Source organism: Elephantulus edwardii, unplaced genomic scaffold, assembly GCF_000299155.1.
Source record: "Elephantulus edwardii isolate Elephantulus edwardi_28Jun2011 unplaced genomic scaffold, EleEdw1.0 scaffold00424, whole genome shotgun sequence".
Classification (NCBI taxonomy): domain Eukaryota; kingdom Metazoa; phylum Chordata; class Mammalia; order Macroscelidea; family Macroscelididae; genus Elephantulus; species Elephantulus edwardii.
This window is the reverse complement of record NW_006400174.1, coordinates 639,413-655,015: the sequence shown is the minus strand read 5'-3', so window position 1 is coordinate 655,015 and position 15,603 is coordinate 639,413. Positions and strand designations below refer to the sequence as shown.

The 15,603-nt window shown below is 47.5% G+C and overlaps 2 protein-coding genes across 2 annotated transcripts in view; both read right to left on the bottom strand.

Annotated features, from left to right (window-relative positions):
* Positions 1 to 6,900, bottom strand: part of DGCR14 (DiGeorge syndrome critical region gene 14) — a 14,512-nt gene extending 7,612 nt beyond the window's left edge. Inside the window, exons 1-3 of the mRNA XM_006902521.1 lie at positions 6,766 to 6,900; positions 4,745 to 4,913; positions 4,562 to 4,657 (exon numbers count right to left, since the gene is read on the bottom strand). Of these exons, the coding sequence (XP_006902583.1) occupies positions 4,562 to 4,657; positions 4,745 to 4,913; positions 6,766 to 6,900 (400 nt within the window). The remainder of the gene's footprint in view (positions 1 to 4,561; positions 4,658 to 4,744; positions 4,914 to 6,765) is intronic.
* Positions 6,901 to 12,919: 6,019 nt separating this feature from the next.
* Positions 12,920 to 14,492, bottom strand: GSC2 (goosecoid homeobox 2). Its single transcript, XM_006902528.1, has 3 exons — positions 14,237 to 14,492; positions 13,908 to 14,140; positions 12,920 to 13,024 (listed from the first exon to the last, which is right to left on the bottom strand). The coding sequence occupies exons 1-3, from the start codon at positions 14,490 to 14,492 to the stop codon at positions 12,920 to 12,922; spliced, it is 594 nt and encodes a 197-aa protein (XP_006902590.1).
* Positions 14,493 to 15,603: the final 1,111 nt, after the last annotated feature.

The following is a 15,603-nucleotide window of genomic DNA, read 5'->3' as shown; positions in this document are numbered from 1 at the left end:
ATAACAACAACAAACACAAAAATAATAAAAATAAAATATTTTAATAAAAAAAAAAGATTGTGTGGATGACACAAGATAGGACAGGGTTCAGGTCTGTTTTTCACGGGGTTGCTAGGAGTCATACTGACTCAACACCTAACAACCACTATCACCACTTTTTTCTTGCTGGTTCCCATGCAGGAGCCTGCTGTTGAACATAATTATTCCCCTTCTTGTCAGCAGAGCCTGACATGACTGAGTCCTCTGGACAAGGACTCACACATGCTGGGCATGATCTCACTTGTCACAGTAACAACCTCACAATCAAAGACTGCTCCATCACAGGGGCAGGGCTGTCTATAGAGGGGTCCTGGCGGTGTCTCCTACAGATGTCAGCAGGGAGGTCAGGGAGAGATGGGAGCCTTTCCTTCTCACTGCAGTGAAAACTTTACATATTTACAAATGCTACATCAGGCGCAAAGCAGAAAGATCAGAGTGCAAACCCCACTCTCTGCATAAGTCACTACCTCCCTTGTTTGTTGTTGTAAACAGCTGAGTCAGAACTGACCCACAGCTGACCCTCCAGTGGGTTTTCATCGGCAGTTAATCACATGAGAGGAGACTTCCCATCCTTCTTCTGCGGAGCAGCTGATCAAAACCATGTGCCTTTGGGACTGCAGCGCAGCTTCTAACCACTAGGCCACCTTGTTGTTTTTAGGTGCAGTCTAGGACTCACAGTGACCCTATCAATAACAGATCTCTTTGCCTCCAAAGAGCACTTTGGCTTCACTTTAAGACATATCTCTTTGTTCTTTTGGCAGTCCATGGGATGTTCTATATTCTTCTCCAACATCAGAGTTCAAAGGCATTAGTGTCATGAATTACTTACTATGCCCTCCTAGCCATGCATGACCTTGTAACTTCTACAAAATGACTGGGTGAGATTGCACAAATAAGAGGGAGTTCTGGTGGTGTACTGCTAAGGAGCAGCACTTCCATTTGGTTCAAATCCAGCAGCTGCTCTGCAGGAGACAGTTGGATAATCAGCTCCTCTGTGATTTACAGCCTCTGCAAACCTACTGGATAATCAGCTATGAGCCAGTTCTGACTCGATGGTGTAAGATGCATCTCATCCCAACAAGGTTGTGCCCCAAAGGCAGCACCTCTCTGGCAGTGCGAACCCACCAGCAGCACCTTGGGCAAAAGGTGGGGCATCTCCTGCCGCGTGACATAAAGCTTTCAACAGCAGTGAGCTTGAGCTTTGAATAACCATAACAAATAGTTTGGTTAGTTTTGCCATTCTGTTGTTGTTAGATGCTGTAGGATCGAAGGTAATTCATAACTGTGCCATCCTCACCATCTCTGACAAACTTGAGCCCATGGTTGCAGTCCCTGTGTCAATCCATCTGTTGGTCTCCTTTGGAGACCCTTCCAAGCATATGTCCCTTTCCAAGGAACAGCAAGACTATCATCAATAAAACAGAGCTGTGAGTGCAGCGTGTCCTTGGGTCCAGGATTCCTGTGTGAAATCCTTCCAGACTAGGAGACAGAGAGCTGCAACACCATGGATGGTGAGAAGTGGTAGCAAGAGCAGCAGCAGAACTAGAAGTCAGAGGCGAGATGGCTATAGAAGACACACTGGCTTATGGTGCAAGGAGTCATTCTAAGTGGGAAGCTTCCTGGTGGGGCAGGGTACTTGGGCATTTATTTGCAGACCTAAAAGAGCTTCTTGTTCAAGTACAGCAGAGGCTGGGCAAAGGGCCAAGAGAGAAGCATGTCCGAGTGGGCCAAGAGGAGCACACACAGCTGAGAGGGGGCTGAGAAAGGTGAGAGATTGTCCTATATTAAAGGAAAGGGCTTTATCTACATGCTTTCTGACATTGCTAACCTGCTACTTTCCCTTATGCAGCAAGCATTTCTAGTCCTCCTTGCTTTCAGCAAGCAAGGCTGTGTCATCTACATAACACAGGTTGTTGAGTCTTCCTTTAATCCTGATGCCACATTCTTCTTCACATAGTCCAGCTTCTTGAATGATCTGGACAGCGTACAGAATAAATAGATACAGAAAGGATACAGCCATCACACACACCTTTCCTGACTTTAAATCATGCAGTGTTCCTTCTAGACAACATCTGTTTAGTCTGAATAGGTTTCATATAAGAACAATTAAGTGTTTTGGGATTACCATTCTTCTCAATGTTAGCCATCATTTATTATGATCCACACAGTCAAAACACCTTTGCATGTACGATAAAATACAAGTAAACATCCTTTTGGTATTCTCTGCTTTCAGGCACAATCATTCAACATCAGCAATGGTATCCTGGGTGGCAAAAATCTCCATCATTGGGTCAACAGGCAACATCATGACAGATGGAGAAAAGACTTAAGTTGTCAATAACTTCATCTTGCTTGGATCCACAATTAATACTGTGGAACCAGCAGTCAACAATTAAAAGGTCTGCTGCATTAGGGAAAATATGCTATCAAGGACTTCTTTAAGGAATTAAGAAGCAATAAGGTCCTCATGAGTAAAGACAGGTGTTCCTGATTCAGGCCATGATCTTTCCAATCACTTGCTATACTTCTGAGAAATGGACAATGAATAAAGATGATAGAAGAATTGATGCCTTTGAGCTGTGGTGTTGGAAAAAAGTATTGCACATCCTCCCATGGACTACCAAAAGAATAAGTATGTATGTCTTGGAGAAGATGCAGCCAGAGTGCTCCTTGGAGGCAAAGATGATAATGCTTCGTCTCACATATTTTGGGCATTTTGCTAGTACAGGTTAATCCTTAGAGAAGTGGAATGACAGTGAAAGAGAGGAAGAGCCTTTACTAGATAGAATGACACAGTGACAGGATCAATAGGTTCAAGTATGTCAGAGATGATGAAGTTAGGACGGACATGATAGACAGGGTTCAGATACATTGTCCATAGGGTCACTACAGGTCATACCCAACTCAATGGCACCTCACAACCACATAAAAAAAAAAGATAGGAAAAAAAAAAAAAGATAGGACTATGAGGAAATCCCAGTCACAAGTTTTTGACTCCAAAAAGCTTGTCACTTCCAGCATCACTCCCTTACTCATTTCCACAGAACTGGCAGAATTCCACTGGGTTTCTGAGGCTGAAACTACACAGGAGACTGTCCATTTTTCTCCAACAGAGTTCCTGGTTGACTGGAAAGCCTTCTGGATTAGCTGCATAACTCCCTATGGACTAGGCCATTTCCACTATGACTGAAAAAGAAACTCATTGTGGTCAAGTCAGAATCAACTCATAGCTGACCCTCCAGCATGTCTTCAGGGGTTATAAATTGCACTGAAGGAGGCTGTCCAACCTTCTCCCATAGAGAAGCTGATAGATTCAAACCACTTGCCTTCAGGTTGGCAGTTCAGCTCCTTACTGATTAGGCTTCTAGAGCTTTTCTAATACACTCACGTTAAACAGCACTCAAAATACTCTGTCCTTAAAAAAAAAAAGTAACATAAAAGTGACCGCACGCAAAGCTGTAAATCTTTATGGTAGAGGAGACTGTCCATCTTTTTCTTGCAGGGCAGATGGTGGATTCAAATGACTGACCTTCCAGTTAACAGTACAATCATAACAAAGTACACCACTGAAGCTCCTTACACCCCAGTAAATACACTGAAAAAGGCAGCTTTTCCATTTACTTTATAGGTATTTGTCAAATGCCTACAACATGCTAACGCCTATGCTACATGCTAAAGACACAGAAGGAAGCTCTCTGGTGGCCTAGTGGTTGAGAAGCTGTGCTGCAATCCCAAAGGCAAGCAGTTCTAATCTACCAGCTGCTCTGTGGGAGAGAAGGATGGGTACTCTCCTCCCATATGGTTTACTGCCCCTGAAAACCCACTTGAGGGTCAGCTATGGGTTGGTTCTGACTTGGTGGCACATAATGACAACAAAGACAGAGATGTAAGACAAGACTACTACTCTCATGGAGAGGATGTGAGTTTCAGGAGAGAGATGTTGGTTAAGGACAGACGCAATAAACAAAAGATGCTTTTTTTTCTTCATGAATGTCATGACCTACATTGAAAAATTAACCCTGAAAGGATTTACTTTATACTAGGAAGTTAGGAAAGGTTCCTAGAAACAGTTAACATCTGAAGACAGGCCTAAAGAAAGAGAAGGAGCAAGCTGCATCGTTATCTGGAAGCAGTGATATAGTACAAAGGCTCCACAGTACCATAAGGAAACAGCCAGGAATGGAGACTGAGGCTTGTGAGGTTCCTAGACAGCGAATGGCACATAGAAGGCAGTGTGGTGACAGAGGGAGCTTTACTCTCATTCTACAGGGGAGGACCAAAGGTTCTAAGAAACACCTCAAATTAGGGAGCTGGACATGTATCTTTCTGTCTCCTAGTCCAGTGCTCTGTTAACCTCACTTAACTTTAGGCACGCAGACCCCTCATGGACAAGATGTCCTCTGCAGCCCTCCTGAGCCTCTTCAGAACCTCAGGGAACAGAACTATCAGGTAATCCCAACAGTGGGACAGAAAGGGAGCGGGGGGGGACACGGGACGGGACGGAGGACGGGACTTCACTCACCATCCTCTGGTCCCTGGTCCCGGGGCCGGGGTTTGGTGCCCACCATAGCAGGGCCTGTGTGTACTTCGGGAGTTTCAAATGTGGCTGGAGTCACATCTGGGAGACGAAAGGGATTAGAGGTCAGAACAAGCCTGAGGTAATGGGTCAGTCAGTCAGTCTCTGCCACTCAGAAGGCCCTCTTACAGGGAGGTGGGGGCTCTCGGGACATCTTTCCCAGGGCAGAACCGAACTTGATGGCAATCTGGCGCATGCGCTCCAGGTCTCCATTCTCCTCAGCCTCTAGATACTCCTTCTGTGCCTGCAACTTCTCCACATCAGGAAAGAAGTCCCTCTGGATGACTGTCTGAAGGCCCTGGTAAGAGAAGTCAGAGCAAAAGGCAGAGAGGTCATCTGGATGTCTAATAACTGTGCTGTGACTCTTGCTAAGCCCCTTTGACTTGTGTCTCCTCCAATGATCAGCAACCTCCCAATCCCCAGATCTTAAGTGCACTGTAGCAGGGATGAGCATCCCATCGAGACTAGATGGAGAAGGTGCATCCAGAGCATTCCTTGGAAGAAAGATGATAAAGCTTTGACTCACATACTTTGGGCACAATGCTAGGAGAGGGACATCATGCTTAGAAAGGTGGAGAGTCAGTGAAAGAGAGGAAGATACTCTCCTGGGTAGACTGACACAGTGACTGCAGCAATCAGCTCAAGCATGTCAGAGATTGTGAGGATGATACAGGATAGGGCAGTGTTCAGATGTGTTGTTCACAGAGTTGTTGTGTTGACTAGAGAGTACCTAATAACAGCAATACTTAGCACTACTAAACTCTCCTCTAGTACCCACTAAGCAACCCACTGCCATCAAGCCCATTCCTCATAGCAATAATCTATCAGGTTTTCAGATTTGTAACTTTTTCTAAGAGGAGACTATCTGTCTTTCTCCCCTTGGAGCAGCTGGTGGATTCAAACAGAAAACCTTTCAGTTAGCAGCAATATTCTATATTCCTGATTTCCACAAAACTCCTTATTTTTTTAAGCATTTTTGTGCCCCTCTCCTTATTTTTGTTAAGCGTTTTGTGCCCCTCTGCTGGCTCTACCCCACATCAGCAGGACCAATGTGGGCACTGCCACCTGCACCAGGACCCCTCACCATCCAAACACATTTTCTGCACGACTTCACCAGTCACCGCACAGCCTAGCCCACTAGCCTTGTCCCTTAGCTTCACACCTGTGCACCCAGTTGCCTGCTCATAACACCTGTTGTATGTTCCAAATGTTACAAGTCCAATCTGTTGTACAAAGGATCACTATGAGTCACAAACGACTAGACAGCACCTAACAACAACAGCAAGAACAAAAGCAAACTGATGCCCCCTCCCCCCAATCCCGTGGCAGCTTTTCTTCCTGCAGGATTTTGTTAGGACCAACTCCTACTTCAAGATACAAACACCTACCTCAAAGATCTACTTAAGTTTCTCATTTGTCTTGTAAATCAGATAGCACAGTGACTTAAGTCTTTTCTCCCACTCACAAAGCATTGTCTTCCACGACCTTCATTTTCAAAGCTGTAAATCTTTAAGGAGACTTCCCATCTTTTCTGCAGAGCAGCTGGCGGAGCCAAATCACTGACCTTTCTCCTACACCACTCAAGCGCCTCAAACCCCAGTAAAGACACTGGCAAGGACAACATTTTTCATTTATTCTTCAGTTATTTGCCAATTGCTTGCAACATGCCAAGCACTAGGCTAGATGCCAAAGACACAGAAAGGAGCTCTCTCGTAGCTTAGTGGTAAGAAGCTGTGCTGCAATCCCAAAGGCACACACACTTCATGCTGCTATGAAACCTCTTTCCAGGACTCCCAGGCTTTGCACTTGTCGCCGCTCTTTTTGCCACCAGCCTTCCAGTCAACCACTTAATCATGCTTCGAGAAAAAGGGAAAAAAAACCAAAAACAAATTCCTTCCTAAAATGCCACCAACATACAGAGCGAGATGTCTCCTCTTTTCCTGACAGCAAATGTTGCCGCCGTCAGACACCCCCTTTTGCAGTTTATTTGTCTTTTAGGACTGTACACATCCCAAATGCAGACTGGAGCTGCTCCACCTGCGCAAGGGACCAGGGCACGTCACCACCTAAGCGGAGGGACTCCACCCACAAGAGGGGCAAAAGGCAGGGAGGGGGCCCTGACGTCACCCCTGTCCACACTGAAGCAGTACCTCGATGTATTCTTCTTCATCTAGGACCTGTTGTTTTCTTGTTGCAGGCCCCACCGTCTCCGCTGAGCGCTTCCGCTTGGTGCCCGACGTGGAGGGAAGGAACAAGGACCGAGGCGAAGCACCGGAAGCCTCCATTGCTATCCCAGAAGCGCAGAGATAACGCCGGCGCGTCCTGGTGACGTACATGAATCTCCGAGTACGCAGGCACTAACGTAGCCAGCCAATGAGGGAACTGCGCAGCACTGGCCCGCGCTCAGATGTGACGCAACCCGTTGCCCTGGCCCTGATGGGAGTTCTAGTCTTCGTACTTCCCTACGGTTGTCAAGCTTATCAGGGCTGTTGACCACCAGCAAGCCCTGAAGAGAGGTGTCATTCATTCATTCTCTCTGTGTCATTCATTCCCTCCCTCCCTCTTCCCCTTTCTCTCCTCTCTCTCTGTCTCTGTCTCTTTCTCACTTTTTGCCCACATGCACCAACCACTGATTTGGGGAGGCTTTGAGTGTGTATTAAATCCTTCTGTACACTTCCAGTTATTCCACCCCATTGCCCCCCACTAATAATCTGGCCTTCAGTCCGCTGACCCAGGGAACCAGAGGGTCTTTGACGTGTGGGACAGTGGTCGTCACCATTATGGTCCTTCATCAGTTCTGAAAATCCATCCCAGGACCTGGTTTTTTTCGAGGCTCCCCTTGCCAGTTTCTGACACAGGGATGTGACTGTGTTGGAAAGGGGTCACCTGCCGGGTCCCAGCTTGGACCTGTCGTAGGATGTTGCAGTGAATAGTGGAGTCACCGCCCCTCACGCAAGAGCAGGCTCTCCAGCCTCAGAGATAAGCCAAGACCTGCCTTCACCCTTGCTGTTCTCACCTCATCCGTGCGGGACTGGCCACTTCCCAGCATCCAGCCTCCAGCTCCTGCTCATCGCCTCTGCGCTCCACAGCAGAGGGTGCACATACATCTACAGGGCCCCTCCGACCATTCATTCATGTTTTGGTGTGGTTTGTTTGGTTTTTTTTTAAACTGTGATTTTAACAAAAATGTACAGAGAAGTTGGATTTTAATTCATTCGCTGTTGCATATTTTCCTCCCTAACCTCCCCAATTGACTTTTTAAAATTTTTTAAATTTTATTATTTGTGTGTGTGTGTGTGTGTACCGTCAAATCAGATCTGAATGGTACAGGAGGAGATTGTTCTTCCTTCTCTAGCAAAGCTTCTGGTGGATTTGAACCGCACTCCTCTGGGCCAATTGACTTTTAAAAAAAAATGTGTCTATTCATGGTTGCATAATTTCCTCCATCCTCTCTCACCCCTCCCACAGTCCATTTTGCTATTCTCCTCTTATTCTGAACTGTTGTCGTTGATTGCCTTCGAGTCAAGCACAACTCATAGCGCGACCCTATGAATAAAAGGCCTGAAGCCTTTCTATAACTATCGACATTTACCAAAGTTCATAGTTTCCAGAGGCATGTTGTTTAGGAAGTGGATGCCACTTCTGCTTCCTGTTGTCATACAAATAATGCCTAATCATTTATTCATTTTAAACAGTTCTTTCCTTCATCTGTTCCAATGCAGTCTTCATTCTTTATCCTTTTTTTCTTAGTTTCTCCCCAACCCCATGTTAGTCTTGTTTTATAACAATGGTGTTATGCAGTATTTGTTCTTTTGTGACTGAGAAATTTCACTCAGCATAATGTCATCCAGGGTCACCCATGTTGTGTAATATTTTATTAGTTCCTTGTTTTCAGTGCTGCATAGTGTTCTGTGTGAAAATACCATAGCTTTTCTATCCATTCATTTATTGATGAGCACTTGGGTTGCTTCCATCTCTTTGCTATTGTGAATAATGCAGCAATAAACATGAGTGTGTATATATTTGTTTGGGTGACAACCTGGTTTAAGATATATTTCTAGTAGTGGAATTTCTGGGTCAAATGGTATTTCCATATGCAATTTTTTGAGAACGCTCCATACTGTTTTCCATGGTGATTGTGCCATTTTACACTCCCACCAACAGTTCCAATTTCTTCACCTCACCAGCATTTGTTGTTTGCTGCTCTGCTGAACTTTGCTATTGTTACTACAGTGAGAGGATACCTCATAGTTGTTTTCCATTAATTTACTTTAACAGTGAAAAATTGAAACACTACATGTGCTTCAAATGTATCAACAAAAACCTAACTTAACACATTTTGGTTGTATACATTTTTAAAAGTTCAATTCAAACAATTTGAAAGAAAGGAATTTTAAGATAATTCTTTCCTTAGAGTTAATACACCAGCTGCTCCTCAGAATAAAGATGGCAAATCTCCTTCCATGTAATTTACAGCCTCTGAAAAATCCAACTGTAGGGTCAGCTATAGTTGGTTCTAAATCAACAGCAATGAATTGAGTTGTGGTTTGTCCCCCCCCCCCCGTTGATCCAAGGACAATAACAAATCCTGGTGGCTCAATAAAGAAATGTCTACTTTAAGATTGTTGTGCTTGTGTTGAGTCAAACGAAACCAACTCATAGCTCATCCTCCAGTAGGTTTTCAGAGTCAGTAAGTCACACCACCCTTGCATCTAAGAGATGGACAATGAATAAGGATGACAGAAAAAGAATGTCTTTGAGCCATGGTGTTGGAGAAGCCAAAAGAACAAACATGTCCTGGAGAAAATGTAGCCAAAGTGCTTTTGAAGGCAAAGATGATAAAGCTTTGCCTCACATACTTTGGGCATGTTGCTAGGAGATGCTTGGAAAGATAGAGTATAAGTGAAAGAGAGGAGGACCCTCAACCAGGTGGATTGACACAGTGACTGCAGTGATGGACTCTAGTATGTCAGGAAGTATGAGGATAGCATAGGATACGACAGGGTTCAGATCTGTTGTTCATAGGCTCACCATGGGTCATACTCAATTCAACGACACCTAAGAACAATTCCCACCAGAGGAGATTTCCCATCCTTCTCTTACAGAGTACCTGGTGGATTCAAACCACCTGCCTTTATGATTGCAGCCCAGCTCATTACCGCTAGGCCACCAGAGCTCCCTTTACGTATGTTAGTTACCTGAATGTCAGTTAACAGAATGGGCTACCCAGAAAAGGGCTATTTCTCATTGACGCCCAAGATTTTTTTTTAATTGTTTTTTTTTGTGCATGTACCGTCAAATCAGATCTGACTGGTACAGGAGGAAACTAACTATCTCTCCTTCTCTGGCAGAGCTTCTGGTGGATTCCAACCGTGTATCTTTGGGATTTCAGTACAGCTTCTTGCCACTAGACCACCAGAGCTCCCCTGAAGCCCAAGATTTTTCAGAAGTAATTTTTCCTGAAAGGAGAATTACATCAAAACAAAGAAATTCTGCCTAAATAAATTAAAAATTCAAACTTATTGCCATCAAAGCAAAACTGACTCATAACTAACCTTCCATTGGGATTCTGAGGCTTCTGTGAAGGAGAAGAGTACCTATTTTTTTTCCTTTGAAGGTGTAGTTTGTGATGCAACTCCCTACAGACATTGCCATTTGCAGTCACCCAGTCATTCTCCATGATTCCATGAGTCTCCATTGTAATGATTCTTACCCTGCAGAGCTGATAATCCCGAGAGAATATAGACACTAGTTAAATCACCTTATAATTGTAGCTGTGACAAGTGCAAAATAATTTGTATTGGGGAATCTGATCAAATAGAGGAAGTCAGGGCAATTTTCTCTGGGCAAAAAATGATTGTTGAGCTAAAGGCTGAACAGGCACTGATCAGACGAAGAAGAGGGAATGCAAACTCCCAGTGGTGGGAAGGAATAAGGCAGATTCCAAAGACCTTTGGAGTACAAGGAAGAGTGAGTGAGATGATGCCAGAGGTGCAAGGGTCAGGCTGTACACATCTTCATGGGCCACTACGTGGAGTTCTAGCTTATTCTGGGAGTAATGAGAAGTTCTTGGAGTGCTATAGGCAGGTGAAAGGTATAGTCAGATTTGAAATTTACTTTCATGGAGAACGAACAAAAGAGGGGTCAGCATGTGTACAGGTGGGCAAGTGTGGAGGTAGATTCAATTGTCAAGGTGGTGGTCCAGGATGGTGCAGTAGAAGTTGCAGCTGTTGTTGTTATGTGCCTGTCATGTTGGAACTGACTTATATCTGACCCTCCAGCAGTTTTTCAGAGACACAGGAGGAAATTGCTAATCCTGCCCCTGTGGAGCAGCTTGTGGATTCAAACGGCGTGCCTTTCGGTTACTGCTTGGTCCCTAGAAGCTGAGGAGAAGATAGATTCTGGGAGTTTTCTAAGCTAAAACCAACTTGCTGTAGGTCTTGGTATGGTGGAAGAGGAAGAAGTCAGGGTCTTTGATGCGTGTACTTATTTCAAACATGGGCAGAGCTCTTTGTGGGCTTGGAAGCACTTAGGGGTAGAGGCCTGATGTGCAAATGTGGCAGGGAGAAGAGAGGCAAATAAGCCAGGGAGAAAATAGAGATGAGAAGGAAATAACTGGGACTAAGCCTCAAGGAAAACTCACTGCTATCAAGTCAGAACTGACTCACAGCTGGCCCTCAAACTTATTTTCAGAGGCCAAAAATATCACCAAAGGGTATTGTCCATCTTTCTCCCTTGAGTCACTGGTGGATTTGAATTGCCAGAAAGGTGCCCTGGTTTCTGCATGTTTCATCTCCAGATGCCCAGTAACCATTTGCTGTAAAGCTGACCTGACTCGTGGCAACACCATTATGCTCCATGTGGTTTTCAGTGGTTGTTTTTTTTTCTTCAGGATATAACTAGGTCTTTTCCTGGGGTGCCTCTGCTGCTCTGAAGCCTCCAGCCTTTATTTAGCAGCTGAGTGCATTAACCCTTTGCACCATCCCGAGTCTTCTTGACTCTATAATCACCACCACAACCCTCCCAATTCCAACCAGTACCCGTGAAGATGCAGAAAAAGGTTCCCATGAAGGGGGCACCCTGGGCCCAGCTAGAGAACACAAACCTAGTTTTCATGTGGTCCTTCAGCCTGGGGCCAGCCAGGCTGATGGAGAGGTTGCTGTTGTTGTTATGCTGACTCATAGCTAACCCTCCAGCCTGCTTTCAGAGGCAGCTAATCACACAGGAGGTTTCTGCAACTTTCATCTCACCTGCCCATCCTTCTGCCACAGAGCATCTGGTGGATCCAAACTGGCTTCGAGTTGGCAGCACAGTTCCTTACCACCAGAGCTCAATAGAGAGAGGAGGGAAGCAAGTAGCAGAGGCTGAAGATTCCAGTCTCCTCTTCCACCTCCCCACCCTAGGATGGCAAAGACTGAGTGCCCTGAGGGAGCATGACACCACAACTTGGAAACTCCCCAGAAGGAGGAGGGGAAACCAGAAGAAACACTCCTTCCCCTCAAGGAAGACAATTAGCAATACCTAGAGGCCAGCACCAGCCCCAGGCATGGGGGCTGTGATGGGATTTGTATACTTTGCTGAGTGGACATCTAGCCCAGGGATTCTGCAGGCTCACCCACCTGAGGAAGCCCTGGACTGCACTCTCCCCATGCCAAGCCAGGATGCCACTCCTTGGATGGAAAAAGGAGAGGCAGGGCATGATGAGGCCTCAGAGCCAACTTGGTACTCTCCTTGGCCTTTGTAGTATATACTTGTTTATTTCCTAGTATCAGCATAAGATTTACAGGATTTAGGAGCTGAGCAGCGAGCTTCTGGAGATCACATTGTCCAACTTGCTATTCTACTTTAAAGTGTAGACATACAGATACATGCACAGACATTCCCCCTGTCCATAAACCTACACCCACCTGGCACTGGGGGAGAAGGTCAGGCCAGCTGTGATCAGGTGAGGGGCCACAGCCGTGTTTGTGGAGAGAGGCAGTACATGCCATAGCCCGTTTTGGATGGAGGCTCCATGGGAAGACTCTGAGTTCCCATGTTGATAGAGGGAGACTTCTTTTCTGAGGTGGAGTTAGTGCCTGTGTAGGGGACCCAGTCTTCTATCAGGCTTCCCCATTCAGTAGGAAAAGAGAGGGCACCAAGTCTGGCTGTGCCCTCACCTCACCAGGGCCCCGGCTCCAAGGCTCTGAAAACAGTGCGACTGGAAAAGGCTAGCCTCCTTTCCCAGGTCCTTTCCCACTAAGTCTGTCCTCTGGGAACCGGCCTCAGAAGACACCGGCCAGCCCAGGAGGTGCTCTCAGGATATCAACAGCTCTCCGTGGGGGGCTTTTTGGTTCTAGGCAGGAGCTTTGAGGATGCTGAGGCGCGCTTCTGGTGTCGCCACTTGGCCCTGCGGTTCTTGAACCAGACCTGGGGAGAGTTGGGAGAGAGGATTGACTGCTCATTCCAGGAACCAGGGACCATATAACCCCTCCCGCTCCACGGAGCTTCCAGAGATAGGTATGGGTGAGTAAGGGCTGCAGTAAAACCAGTAAATTGAGAGAGCTCTGGTGAGCTCTGGTAAGAAGCTGGTTGCAATCTCAAAGCATGCGGTTCGAATCCACCAGCTGCTCTATCAGTCTTCTCCTTCATGACTTGCGATCTCTGAAAACTGGCTTGGACGCTCAGCTATGGGTCAGTTCCAACTCAACAGTACACAGCAGCAGCAAGAACAAATTACAAGGAAGTAGATTGCCCATCATTCTCCTGCAAAACGACTGGTGGATTAGAATCGTGTGTCTTTGCTTTGGCAGTTCAATTTCTTATGTGTGGCATACTTTGGACATGTTGCTAGGAGAGGCTATTCCCTGGAGTAGTATATCATGCTTGAAAAGGTGGAGGGATGGTAAAGGAGAGGATTCAACCAGGTCGATTGACACAGGGACTACAGGAACGGGCTTGAGTGTGTCAGAGATTGTGAGAATGGCACAGGATAGGACAGAATTAAGATTTGTTGTTCTTAGGGTCCCTGTGAGTCATACTGGACTCCGGGGCACCCAACAGCAACATACCACTAGAACTCCCTCCATTTTATCAGAAGACAGTAAGAGAAAAAGTTTAGGACAAAGTACGGTAAAACTAGCTTTAACTCCCTACTCCAGTTCCAGCAACATCCCCAAAACGCAGGTCCCCGCCCCTCCCTCAACTGGTGTGTCCCCTTGGCTCCAGCTTCCCTCCAATTTATCAATCCTCGCTGTCTTTAAAAATAGAAGTTCAAAGACCCACAGGGTCGCCTCTCCCCCGGGCAACACACCTCCACGCGCTCCTCGCGCAAGCGGATGCTGCGGGCCAGGCGCTCACGCGTGCCCACGTCGGGGTACTGGTTCTGCACGAAGAGCGCCTCCAGCGCTTGCAGCTGCTCCTCGCTGAAAATGGTGCGGTGGCGCCGCGTGCGCCGCGGCGGATAGGGGCTTCCAGATTGCGCGGGTGCGGCCAAGGTCAAGGGCAGGGCGGGTCCCAACCTTAGAGACCACAGTAGCCGCGCGCCTGCGGGAGAGCAAGCATCAGCCCCGAGTGTCTTGACCTTGGCCCGCGCCTTCACCTCTCCGCTGGGGCGGGGGACGGCCCGCGGCGTGCACTCACCCAGGCCGGCGGTGGGCTCCGGGGTTGCGCAGGGCACCGTGCTAGGGCAGCAGCAGCAGCAGGCGCACGGCTCAGCCTGGGGCAACCCAGGCCCCGCCGAGTCCCCGGGGTGCCGGCGGCCCGCTGGCGGCGGCGGCGGGTCCTCGGCGTGGCCCTGTGGGCTGCGCTGTGGTGGGCGTGAAAGGATGTGCTCAATGGAAAAGGGGCCGGGCTGCGCGGGGCCCCTGGGGCTCGTCCCGTCCTCTGCCGCTGCCATGCTGGCCCCGCCCGACCCCGTCGCGGATGGCGGCATATATACATCGGGGAGCGCGCCGTAATCCCCGAGCCGGGCGCCGGGTCCACGCGGCTAATCCGGAGGCGCTGGCGAGGAGCGCGCTAATCCCCACAGCGGCAGCGAGGGGCCTGGCCCTGGCTCTGGAGTTTTTCTGTGGCGGGGGTGTGTGTGGGGTAGTGGTGTACCTGCGCGCGTCCCGCCGCCCCACCAAGTAGCCTGCAGCTTGGGAAACCAGGTTTAGGCCGCCTCGCCTTCTGAAGTCTACCGAAAGTGACCAATGCGACCAAATCTCGGTGTCCAGCCGCAGAGAGCCACATTTCGACCGGCCAAGTCCAAGTTCAAACTGGCCTCCTCTGTTTTCCATCCTGTCCCAAGACACTCTCCTAAAAACACCAAACACCTTCCCCTCCCAGTGTCACTCTTCACTGCTTCCCTTGTCTCCAACTGGCTTTGTGCGCCTCTTCTGCCCAAGTCTGCGGGGGCGTGTCCACACTTTGTGTGTGTGTGTGTGTGTGTGTGTGTATGTGGTTTAGTACGCCCAGCCTTCCTGAGGATTCTCCACTTTGCCGAATTCCTTGAAGATTGTTTTACCCTCAGTTTAACAGTGCTAGTACTCAAACTGCATGGTGTCCCTAGACCAGGACATGGTTTTTGAAATTACTTGCTGTACGCCAGAGAGCTTGATAATAACGGAGGATGACAGAAGAATTGATGACTTTGAATTGTGGTGTTGGAGAAGAGTCTTGAACATACCAAGGACCACAAAGAAAACAAATAGGTCTGTCTTGGAGAGGGTGAAATCAAGTTTCTCCTTGGAGGCTAGAAATTTGGAGCTCTGTCTCACATACTTTGTGCACGTGGCCAGAAGGACTGATCCTTGGAGAAGAACATCATGCTCGGGAGGGTGGAGGGAGAACGCAGGAGAGGAAGCCCCCGGATGAGATGGATTGATACAGTAATGAGGGCAATGGTGGTAGGTATGTTGTTGAAGTCAGTGAGACTGGCTCAGGACAGGGCAGGCTTCAGAGCTGTTGTACATAGAGTCGCTAAGAGTTGCAGACAACTCAAACACATGACCAACAACAAGAAATAC

What these genes read in the sequence shown, in the direction of transcription:
- GSC2 (XM_006902528.1), bottom strand. Translation starts at nt 14,492, where the DNA reads ATGGCAGCGGCAGAGGACGGGACGAGCCCCAGGGGCCCCGCGCAGCCC. An exon ending in GGAGCCCACCGCCGGCCTGG is followed by an intron (nt 14,141 to 14,236) that starts GTGAGTGCACGC and finishes GCTCTCCCGCAG; the next exon opens with GCGCGCGGCTACTGTGGTCT. An exon ending in TGCGCGAGGAGCGCGTGGAG is followed by an intron (nt 13,025 to 13,907) that starts GTGTGTTGCCCG and finishes AACTCTCCCCAG; the next exon opens with GTCTGGTTCAAGAACCGCAG.